The sequence below is a fragment of the Nerophis ophidion genome, linkage group LG14 (assembly GCF_033978795.1).
Source record: "Nerophis ophidion isolate RoL-2023_Sa linkage group LG14, RoL_Noph_v1.0, whole genome shotgun sequence".
Classification (NCBI taxonomy): domain Eukaryota; kingdom Metazoa; phylum Chordata; class Actinopteri; order Syngnathiformes; family Syngnathidae; genus Nerophis; species Nerophis ophidion.
Genome location: NC_084624.1, coordinates 49735351 through 49748076, shown reverse-complemented (window position 1 = coordinate 49748076; position 12726 = coordinate 49735351). Strand labels below are relative to the sequence as shown.

The following is a 12726-nucleotide window of genomic DNA, read 5'->3' as shown; positions in this document are numbered from 1 at the left end:
AGCATTCTGTTTTTGTTTACTTTGTAGCCAGTTCAGTTTTAGTTTTGTTCTTCCTTAAACTTCAATGCCTTTTTTTAGGGGCACTCACCTTTTGTTTATTTTTGGTTTAAGCATCAGACACCTTTTTTACCTGCACAGTGCCTCCCGCTGTTTCCGGCATCTACAAAGCAATTAGCTACTGGCTGCCACCTACTGATATAGAAGAGTACTACACAGTTACTCTGCCGAGCTCTAGACAGCACCGACACTTAACACATAATTTTTAGACTATAATTACTAGTTTGCAAAAAATATTTTTAACCCAAATAGGTGAAATTAGATAATCTCCCACAGCACACCAGACTGTATCACACAGCACACTAGGCGCAGTGGTTGAAAAACACTGGTCTAATCTTGCCTGAACCGGCCTGCGATTCATCAAATCAACATGATGCCGCATTGAAGAAGGTGATGGAATGCGATTCAAGCCAAAACATTTTCACAGCAAAGAGTTATTATTGACATTGTAAATCAAGAAAGAAGTGGTTAAATTTTCAACAGGACTTTGCCCCCTGCTGGCCATTACACAGAATAAACTAGAGGACAGCCGCCAGCTAAATCCTCTCTGCTGTGCGGCCTATGGGCCGTCATTGATCTATTATTGATGAACCAACCTGTCCAGGATTCTCTCTGGCGCTCCCTTCATTACCAGAATGTGACCGGCAGGATTGTCCTCCACTTCGTGGACGGAGAGCTCGGAGGAAAAAGAAGATGACAGTTAAATGGGATCGAGTGAGAAGATCAGTCGATCAAAAATAACAGTATGGGGGTTTATAGAATAAACATAAACTCGATTTAATAGATAATTAAACAAGTTAAATGTTTACAACTGTAATGTATTTACTCTCGGAGACACTGGGAAGAGCACAGGGAGAAACAATTACATCTATTGAAGTTCATTTAAAGTGGGAAGGGAGGGATCCACTTAAATCGACTGCTCGTGCCTGTGAGTCCATTTAAAGGTGCATAGACCCCAGTTACATTTCATTCGGCGATCTTTTGATTAAATGAATTGTGACCATAAATGGAGTCCATCTAAACCAAAGGTGTCCAAACCCGGGCCCGCAGGGCCAAATGCAGCCTGCCGGCATCTTCAGTTTAGTCCCGCGAGACGACGGCTTGAGTTCAATTTATATGAGCAACCTGGTCGTTCTTTCATATTAAATGTAAATAACCAGTGGTCTGACAGGTGGCAAAGTGTCACCATCTTGTGGACGATGTGGGAAACTCTGGTAAGTGACCGTAAAATGTATACGTTCTTGACATTGATTGTATTGTATGTAATATGGGACAGTTTGTAGTACCTGGTGCTTGACTGTACTGTAATATGGGACAGTTTGTAGTACCTGGTGATTGGCTGTACTATGGGACAGAATTATTGCTACGTTGCAGAACCTGTTTTTTTTACTATCTGTAATACGGGATAGTTTAGTAATACCTGGTACTTAACTGTACTGTAATATGGGACAGTTTGTAGTACCTGGTACTTGACTGTGCTGTAATATAGGACAGTTTGTAGTACCTGGTACTTTACTGTACTGTAATATAGGACAGTTTGTAGTACCTTTTACTTGACTGTAATGTAATATTGGCCAGTTTGTAGTACCTGGTGCTTGACTGTATTGTAATATGGGACAGTTTGTTGTTCCTGGTACTTGACTGTACTGTAATACAGGACATTTTGTAGTACCTGGTACTTGACTGTACTCTAATTTGGGATAATGTGTAGTACCTGGTACTTGACAGTACTGTAATACATGACAGTTTGTAGTACCTGGTACTTAACTGTACGCTAATACGGGACAGTTTGTAGTACCTGGTACTTTACTGTACTGTAATACGGGACATTTTATAGTACCTGGTACTTAACTGTACTCTAATATGGAATAGTTTGTAGTACCTGACACTTGACTGTAATATAATATGGGACAGTGTGTAGTACCTAGTGTAGTACCTAGTTTGTAGTACCTGGTGCTTGACTGTGCTCTAATATTGGGACAGTTTGTAGTATCTGGTACTTGACTGTACTGTAATTCGGGACAATTTTTAGTACTTAATACTTGACTGTACTTTAATTCGAGACAGTTTGTAATATGTGGTACCTGACTTTACTCTAATACGGGACAGTTTGTGGTACCTGGTACTTGACTGTACTGTAATATTGGACCGTTTGTAGTACCTAGTGGTTGACTGTATTGTAATATGAGATAGTTTGTAGTACCTTGTACTTGACTGTACTGTAATTCGGGACAATTTTTAGTACTTGATACTTGACTGTACTGTAATACAGGACAGTTTGTAGTACCTGGTGCTTGACAGTAATATGGGACAGAATTATTGCAACGTTGCAGGACTTGGTTTTTGACTATATAGTAATACAGGACAGTTTGTAGTACCTGGTACTTGACTGTACTGTAATACGGGACAGTTTGTAGTACCTGGTACTTGACTATACTGTAATACAGGACAGTTTGTAGTACATGTTACTTGACTGTACTCTAATATGGGACAGTTTGTAGTACCTGGTAGTTGACTGTACTGTAATACAGGACAGTTTGTAGTACCTGGTACCTGACTGTACTCTAATATGGGACAGTTTATAGTACCTGGTACTTGACTGTACTGTAATTTGGGACAATTTTTAGTACTTCATACTTGACTGTACTGTAATATGGGATAGTTTGTAGTGCCTGGTACTTGACTGTACTCTAATATTGGGACAGTTTGTAGTACCTGGTACTTCACTGTACTGTAATAAGGGACATTTTGTAGTACCTGGTACTTAACTGTATTCTAATACGCGATAGTTTGTAGCACCTGGTACTTGACTGTACTGTTTCGGGACAATTGTTGCACTTGATACATGACTGTACTGTGATGCGGGACAGTTTGTAGTACCTGACACTTGACTGACTGTAATACAGGACATTTTGTAGCACCTGGTACTTGACTGTACTCTGATACGGGACAGTTTGTAGTACCTGGTGCTTGACTGTACTGTAATTCGGGACAATTTTTAGTACTTTATACTTGACTGTACGGTCATACGGGATAGTTTGTAGTAACTGGTACTTCACTGTACTGTAATACGGGACATTTTGTCGTACCTGGTACTTGACTGTACTCTAATACGCGATAGTTTGTAGCACCTGGTACTTGACTGTACTCTAATACGCGATAGTTTGTAGCACCTAGTACTTGACTGTACTGTAAAACGGGACAGTTTGTGGTACCTGACTGTACTGTAATACAGGACAGTTTGTGGTACCTGGTACTTGACTGTACTGAAAAAGCAGGACAATTTTTAGTACTTTATACTTGACTGTACTGTAATACGGGACAGTTTGTAGTAACTGATACTTGACAGTACTCTAATATGGGACAGTTTGTAGTACCTGCTACTTGACTGTACTATAATATGGGACACTTTGTAGTACCTGCTACTTGACTGTACTATAATATGGGACACTTTGTAGTACCTGGTACTTGTTAGTGGAGTTGAAAGGGATTTCTGCCACTTTGGTGTTCCTGGCTCTCATGTCTCGCACGCTCCCGCTACACAGCTCAATGCATTTCAGCAATGCAGACTCGGATGCGTCGCCTGCTGTCTCCCTCTGGAGGACAGACACACACACACACACACAAATAATGGAGGACATTAGCACAGCAGCTCAGCAAGAGAGGAGAGTTGTGTTTGTCACAGTACAGTCAAAGCTTTCCCCTCCATGTGGTATTTAATTGATTAAAGTTGCGCCCCAGAGAGCATTGTTGGCTTCCATTTTGGCTCTCTTTAATAATGCAGCAAACTCTGCAACATCTGCATAACAACAGTTGTCGGCAAGACACACCATCGCTCTTGGAGTTCTACAGCAGCGTGGACATAAATAATAGCAAATGTTCTGCTAAGAGAACATGTGGACCTTCACCTTTTGGTCTTTTACTTATATTTCTTTAATTTTCATTATGTCTTTCATCCACGGTTGCTTATTGGTCAACTTCTAGTTCACAGTTTTTGATAAAAAATATTCTGATCTCGGTGTTCTTGCAAGGATGTAGCAACTAAATGTGGGTTAAAACATGCAAAGATGCAAAAAATGGTGCAAATATTTTAAATGCATCCCTTTAAATGGGGCTAAATAACACGGTGAATTTGGCCCCCTTAAAGTTAAAGTACCAATGATTGTCACACACACACTCGGTGTGGCAAAATTATTCTCTGCAATTTGACCCATCACCCTTGATCACACCCTGGGAAGTGAGGGGATCAGTGAACAGCAGCAGTGTCCACGCCAGGGAATCATTTTTGGTGATTTAATCCCAAATTCCAGCCCTTGATGCTGAGTGCCAAGCAGGGAGGTAACGGGTCTCATTTTTATAGACTTTGGAATGACTCAGCCGGGGTTTGAACTCACAACCTATCGATATCAGGGCGGACACTAACCACTAGGCCACAGATTAGGTACAGTACATTCGGAGAGGATTCACAGCGCTTCACTTTTTTCCCCACATACAGCCTTATTCCAAAATGGAATACATTAATTTTTGTCCTCAAAATACCCCATTATGATCATTTATTTGGCAAATGTATTGAAAATTAAAAAAAAGAAAAATCACATGTACATAACTATTCCCTGCATTTGCTCAACACTAGGTTGATGCTCCTTTGGCAGAAATTACAGCCTCAAGTCTTTTTTTAAATACAATCCCACAAGCTCGGCACACCTATCATTGGGCAGTTTCGCCCATTCCTCTTTGCAGCACCTCTCCAGCACCATCAGGTTGGACAGGTAACGTTGGTTTTCTTCCAGGATGTCTCTGTACATTGCTGCATTCCTCTTTCCCTCTAGCCTGACAAGTCTCCCAGTTCCTGCCGCTGAAAAAAAAAAACACCCCCACAGCATGATGCTGCTGCCGCCATACTAGACTGTAGGGATGATATTGGTCTGGTTTCCTCCAAACATGACGCCTGGCATTCACGCCAAAGAGTTTTGTTCCTCATGGTCCGAGAGACTTTCAGGTGCATTTTGGCAAAGGCCTGATGGTTGTCCTTCTGGAAGGTTCTACACTCTCCACAAAAGAATGCTGTATCTCTGACAGAGTGACCATCGGGCTCTAGGTCACCTCCCTGACTAGACTAAGATGAATGCAACAATGTTCAGAGACATCCTGGACGAAAACCAATGCTTCCCATTCCAACCTGATGAAACTTAAAGAGGTGCTGCAAAGAGGAATGGGCAAAACTGCCCAATGATATGTGGACCAAGTCTGTGGCGTCGTATTTAAAAAGACTTGAAGCTGTAATTGCTGCCCAGAGTGCATCAACCAAGTACTGAGCAAAGGCTGTGAATACTTATGTGATATTTTTTATTTTAATACTGGGGTGGACTGCTCGCCTGTGCATCGGCTGGGGACATCTTTTTGCTGCTGACCTGTCTCCGCTCGGGATGGTCTCCGGCTGGCCCCACTATGGACTGGACTCCCACTACAAACCTCGTTTCCATACGAGTAGGGAAATTGTGTTGGATGTAAATATAAACGTAATACAATGATTTGCAAATCCTTTTCAACCCATATTCAGTTGAATATGCTACAAAGACAACATATTTGATGTTCAAACTGATAAACATTTTTTTTTTTTGCAATTAATCATATACTTTAGAATTTGATGCCAGCAACACGTGACAAAGAAGTTGGGAAAGGTGGCAATAAATACTGATAAAGTTGAGGAATGCTCATCAAACACTTATTTGGAACATCCCACAGGTGTGCGGGCTAATTGGGAACAGGTGGGTGCCATGATTGGGTATAAAAGCAGCTTCCATGTAATGCTAAGTAACTCACAAACAAGGATGGGGCGAGGGTCACCAATTTGTAAGCAAATTGTCGAACAGTTTTAGAACAACATTTTTTAAAGAGCTATTGCAAGGAATTTAGGGATTTTACCATCTACGGTCCGTAAAATCATCAAAAGGTTCAAAGAATCTGGAGAAATCGCTGCACGTAAGCGACGATTTTCTGGACCTTTGACCCCTTAGGCGATACTGCATCAAAAATGGACATAAGTGTGTAAAACATATCACTCCATGGGCTCAGGAACACTTCATAAAATCACTGTCAGTAACTACAGTTGGTCGCTACATCTGTAAGTGCAAGTTAAAGCTCTACTATGAAAAGTGAAAGCCATTTATCAACAACATCCAGAAAAGCCGCCGGCTTTGCTGGGCCCAAGCTCATCTAAGATGGACTGATGCAAAGTGGAAAAGTGTTCTGTGGTCTGACGAGTCCACATTTCAAATTATATTTGGAAACTGTGGACGTGGTGTCCTCCGGAACAAAGAGGAAAAAAAACATCTGGGTTGTTGTAGGCGCAAAGTTCAAAAGCCAGCGTCTGTGATGGTATGGGGGTGTATTAGTGCCCAAGGCACCTGTGAAGGCACCATTGATGCTGAAAGGTACATACAGGTTTTGGAATCAACATATGTTGTCATCCAAGCAACGTTATCATGGACGCCCCTGTTTATTTCAGCAAAACCACGTGTTACAACAGCGTTGCTTCGTAGTAAAAGAGTGCAGGTACTTTCCTGGCCCGCCTGCAGTCCAGACCTGTCTCCCGTCGAAAATGTGTGGCGCATTATGAAGCATAAAATACGACAGCGGAGACCCAGGACTGTTGAACGACTGAAGCTCTCCATGAAACAAGAATGGGAAAGAATTCCACTTTCAAAGCTTCAACAATTAGTGTCCTCAGTTCCCAAACGTTTATTAAGTGTTGTTAAAAGAAAATGTGAATTAACACAGTGGTGAACATGCCCTTTTCCCAACAACTTTGGCCCGTGTTGCAGCCATGAAATTCTAAGTTAATTATAATTTGCAAAAAAAACTAAGTTTATGCGTTTGAACATCAAATATCTTGTCTTTGTAGTGCATTCAACTGAATATGGGTTGAAAATGATTTGCAAATCATTGTATTCCGTTTGTATTTACATCTAACACAATTGCCAAACTCATATGGAAACAGGGTTTGTATTATGTTAGATCCACTATGGACTGGACTTTCACAATATTATGCTAGACCCACTCGGCGTCCATTGCAACGGTCTCCCTTAGATCGGGGGGGTCACCCACATCTGCGGTCCTCTAGGTTTAGTTTTTCCTTGCCCTGATGTGGGATCTGAAACGAGGATGTCGTTGTGGCTTGTGCAGCCCTTTGAGACACTTGTGATTCACGGCTATAAAAATAAACATTGATTCATTGATTGAACACATTTGCAAAAAAAACTTTTTAAATTGCTATTATGGGGTATTGTCTGTAAAATTTTGAGAACAAATATGAATGTATTCCCTTATGGAGTAAACTGTAACATAACAAAATGGGGGACAGTGAAGCGTTTTAAATAATTGCTGGAAGCACTGTAAATACCAAATAAATAAAAACAAAAGCACTGCCATTCATTTGTGCTACCTTTGTGCTGCTTTGAAGTAATTCTAGGATACGTTTTCTGACCAGTGAAGTCACACAGCCCCCAACTTCACCCCCATAAACCAGCACACACGTATGAATAAAACATTGATAATATTCCAATCGTAATAGCACAAATGCTTGTCTTGAGACTGCACAAACTAGCACAAAAACTTGAACAAAAAATGTGTTTTGTGTGGTAAAAGCTGTACGTTTCAATCCAGATGTGATTAAGATGGCACAAATGTCTACAATGTAAACAGTACATGCAACATGCATAGAGATGTCCGACAATATCGGACTGCCGATATTATTGGCAGATAAATGCTTTAAAATGTAATATCGGATATTATCGGAGTCGGTTTCAAAAAGTAAAATTTATGACTTTTTAAACGCCGCTGTGCGAAGTGGTACACGGATGTAGGCAGGTGTGTCTCCCAGGCACACTTACCAACCCTTCCGAGACTCCCGAACTTCAGTGTGCCTCCCGAAAATCTCCCGGGGCAACCATTCTCCCGAATTTCTCCCGTGTTCCATCCAGCCAACAATAATGAGGGCGTGCCTTAAAGGCACTGCCTTTGAGCGCCGGCCCAATCACATAATATCTACGGCTTTTCACACAAGTGAATGCAAATCATACTTGGTCAACAGCCATACAGGTCACACTGAGGATGGCCGTATAAACAACTTTAACACTGCTACAAATATGCGCCACACTGTGAACCCACACCAAACAAGAATGACAAACATATTTCGGTAGAACATCTGCACCGTAACACAACGAAACAAATACCCAGAACCTCTTGCAGCACTAACTCTTCCGGGAAGCTACAATATACACCCCCGCTAACCACAACACCCCCCCCGCCCCCCTTCCCATCTCAACCCTGCCCACCTCAACCTCCTCATGCTCTCTCAGAGGGAGCATGCCCCAAATTCCAAGCTGCTGTTTTGAAACGTGTTAAAAAAAATAATGCACTTTGTGACTTCAATAATAAATATGGCAGTGCCATGTTTTTTTTTTTTCCATACCTTGAATTGATTTATTTTTGAAAACCTTGTTACATTGTTTAATGCATCCAGCGGGGCATCACAACAAAATTAGGCATAATAATGTGTTAATTCCACGACTGCATATATCGGCATCGGTAATTAACAGTTGGACAATATTGGAATAATGGATATCAGAAAAAAAAAACTTATCGGACATCTCTAAACATGCAGTTCCCGTTCTCATTCCCTGTGTTTATTTAAGATGTTATGACAACGGTTATTATGTAAAAAAATTGTGGTAACACTTTAATATTCACCGCTAATTAGTTGCTTATTTAAGTAACAAAGACTTCATTTAGAGTTAATTGGACACTAGGGGAACATATAAGGGTTAGGGTTACTAAAAAGGGGGGGGGGGTTATTTTTTTTCTTTTCTTTTCTTTACATGAAAAGGGGAGGTTTTTTTTGGGTTGGTGCAATAATTGTAAGTGTATCTTGTGTTTTTTATGTTGATTTAATAAAAAAATATATATAATAAAAAATAAAAATAAAAAAATGTTTTTAAAAATTGATTAAAAAAATTATTCTGAGGCCCGGTAACCCTAACACTAACATGGTAGCGGGCCACGGCCCGGTGGTTTGGGACCACTGTGTTAGAGGTTTTTACTTGTTTTAAGGGTTTTGGTCCTAAATGATCTCAGTAAGATATTACAGATTGTTGCTGAGATTTGATGACCTATATTGAGTAAAACATGCTTGAAACTAGAATATCAACTGTTGCAAAGCTGTGTCATCAAAACTCACAAGTATAAAACTACTCTTTTAAAGTAATAATCTCTTACTTCAAGCATGAAAAAAAAATCATGATGCCGAGCGCATCTCATTCTGTCAAGATAATGGCACTAGCATTTACTTAATTTAAGAATATTTTTCAACATATTGAGCAAAATTGTCTTTTTTTTTTTCTACCACGAAAAGTGCACTTGCTATTAGTGAGAATATACTTATTTTAAAGTATTTGTGGGTTCATTGAGGTTAACTAATTTTACTTGTTTTGGAAAGTCTTGTCGAGCCGAATTTTCTTGTTCTACTGGCAGATAATTTTGCTTGGTTCAAGTAAAATACCTCTCCATCCATCCATTTTCTACCGCTTATTCCCTTTCGGGGTCGCGGGGGGCGCTGGCGCCTATCTCAGTTACAATCGGGCGGAAGGCGGGGTACACCCTGGACAAGTCGCCACCTCATCGCAGGGCCAACACAGATAGACAGACACATTCACACACTAGGGCCAATTTAGTGTTGCCAATCAACTTATCCCCAGGTGCATGTCTTTGGACTTGGGCTTCACGGTGGCAGAGGGGTTAGTGCGTCTGCCTCACAATACGAAGTTCCTGCAGTCCTGGGTTCAAATCCAGGCTCGGGATCTTTCTGTGTGGAGTTTGCATGTTCTCCCCGTGAATGCGTGGGTTCCCTCCGGGTACTCCGGCTTCCTCCCACCTCCAAAGACATGCACCTGGGGATAGGTTGACCCCGAAAGGGAATAAGCGGTAGAAAAAAAAAATACCTCTCATTTTTGTATATATTTTTTTCTTGTTTTTAAACACTGACTTTTTTCAGTGCGCTGCTCAAATTGAATTGCCCCCTCAAGGGACTAACAAAGTTGTTTGATTTGATTTGAATTATTAGTAATTGAGGATAAAGATTGAAAGAATTGGCGGAGGTGTTTGTCTTGTTTACAACCTGTGAACAATCTTCTCAGCTGCAAATATATGCGATAGCACATCTTAGCATCTCCAAACACAACAATGCATTCAAATGTGCGCCGGCCTGTTGGAGCTCATATACGACATAGAAAATGAGAGCGCGGGCTGGAGGGAAGGCACAGAAGGGGGTCAAAGCGCGACAGCAGATGACTTTTGGTCGCTGTTTATTCATTCATGAACAGCAGCACAACAAGGACGCATGCTTGCCCACATTTGTCCTTGTTTTTCCATGAATGAATAAACAGATGAAGGAAATTCCATCTCGATGCTTTTAGATGTTTGGAAGGGCTGCTACACTGGTTTTGAAAAAAAAAAACAAAAAAAAAACTCCTTTTTCATGGACATGTACTGTAGATGCCACTGACCGGTTACGAGGCTTCGCTAAACGTCTTAAAGCAAAGCTTCTCCGACTGTAAGCCACCTGCAGACCTGGAAGATGTTAGGTTTCATCATTTTTATTCTGCAAATAAGCTAATTCTTAACACTTAATTATAGAAAAGTACTGTAATAACCGGATGCAATAATAAGGAGTGCAATATTGGAAAACTGCAATAAGGTAGGGGGAGTGTAATATGTGATTTCATAACTACCTGATATACAGTCGTAATCAAAAGTTTACATACACTTGTAAAGCACAATGTCATGGCTGTTTTGAGTTTCCCATCCTTCTGGCTCCACTTTGGACGGGACTCTCGCTACTATATTGGATCCACTTTGGATTGGACTCTCACGGTTACGTTAGATCCACTATGGATTGGACTTTCACAATATCATGTTAGACCCGCTCGACATCCATTGCTTTCGATCCCCTAGGGGGTGGTTGCCCACATATGCGGTCCTCTCCAAGGTTTCTCATAGTCATCATTGTCACCGACGTCCCACTGGGGTGAGTTTTCCTTGCCTTTATGTGGGCTCTACAGAGTATGTCGTTGTGGTTTGTGCAGCCCTTTGAGACACTGGTGATTTAGGGCTATATAAATAAACATTGATTGATTGATTGATTCTACAACTCTTATTTTATTGTGATAGAGTGATTGGAGCACATACCGTATTTTTCTGGACTATAAGTCGCAGTTTTTTTTCATAGTTTGGCCGGGGGTGCGACTTACACTCAGGAGCCACTTATGTGGGAAATTATTAACACATTACCGTAAAATATCAAATAATATTATTTAGCTCATTCACGCTGGGGGGAGGATTCTTTTTTTTTTTTTTTGTCATGAAAAAGGGAGGTTTTTTGGGTTGGTGCACTAATTGTAATAAAAAAAAAATTTTTTATAAAAAAATTTAAATTCATAAAAAGTTATTCTGCGGCCCGGTACCAATCCAGCCGCGGCCCGGTGGTTGGGTACCTCTAATATAACGTACACTTATTCAGCCTGTTGTTCACTATTCTTTATTTATTTTAAATTGCTTTTGAAATGTCTTTTCTTGGTGTTGGGTTTTATTTTAAAAATTTCCCCCAAAAATGTGACTTATACTCCAGTGCGACTTATATATGTTTTTTCCTTCTTTATTATGCATTTTCAGCAAATGCGACGTATACTCCGGAGCGACTTATACTCTGAAAAATACGGTACTTGTAACAAAAAACATTCATGAAGTTTGGTTTTTTTATGAATTTATTTTGGGTCTACTGAAAATGAGACCAAATCTGCTGGGTCAAAAGTATACATCCAGCAATGTTAATATTTGCTTACATGTCCCTTGGCAAGTTTCGCTGCAATAAGGCACTTTTGGTAGCCATCCACATTCCACAAGCTTCCGGTTGAATTTTTGACCACTCCTCTTGACAAAAATGGTGCAGTTCCACTAAATGTGTTGTTTTTTTTACATGGACTTGTTTCTTCAGCATTGTCCACACGTTTGAGTCGGATCATTCTAAAACATTAATTCTAGCCTGATCTAGCATTTCCTTTACCACTTTTGACTTGTGTTTGGGGTCAACCTCGGCGCTGATGATTTTACAAACCCCGTTTCCATATGAGTTGTGAAATTGTGTTAGATGTAAATATAAACGGAATTCAATGATTTGCAAATCCTTTTCAACCCATATTCAGTTGAATATGCTACAAAGACAACATATTTGATGTTCAAACTGATAATCTTTTTTTTTTTTGTAAATAATCATTAACTTTAGAATTTGATGCCAGCAACACGTGACAAAGAAGTTAGGAATGGTGGCAATAAATACTGATAAAGTTGAGGAATGCTCATCAAACACTTATTTGCAACATCCCACAGGTGTGGAGGCTAATTGGGAACAGGTGGGTGCCATGATTGGGTATAAAAACAGCTTCCCAAAAAATGCGCAGTCTTTCACAAGAAAGGATGGGGCGAGGTACACCCCTTTGTCCACAACTGCGTGAGCAAATAGTCAGACGGTTTAAGAACATCCATCCATCCATCCATTTTCTACCACGATAGGTTGATTGGCAACACTAAATTGGCCCTAGTGTGTGAATGTGAGTG

General features: G+C 40.5%; 1 protein-coding gene across 1 annotated transcript in view; it reads right to left on the bottom strand.

The window, feature by feature from the left end:
- Nucleotides 1-590: 590 nt before the first annotated feature.
- The window catches only part of LOC133568977 (sodium/potassium-transporting ATPase subunit alpha-2-like), a 73066-nt gene continuing 60930 nt past the window's right edge, over nt 591-12726 (bottom strand). The window contains exons 11-12 of the mRNA XM_061921143.1: nt 3519-3653; nt 591-733 (exon numbers count right to left, since the gene is read on the bottom strand). Of these exons, the coding sequence (XP_061777127.1) occupies nt 638-733; nt 3519-3653 (231 nt within the window). The 3' untranslated portion in view covers nt 591-637. The remainder of the gene's footprint in view (nt 734-3518; nt 3654-12726) is intronic.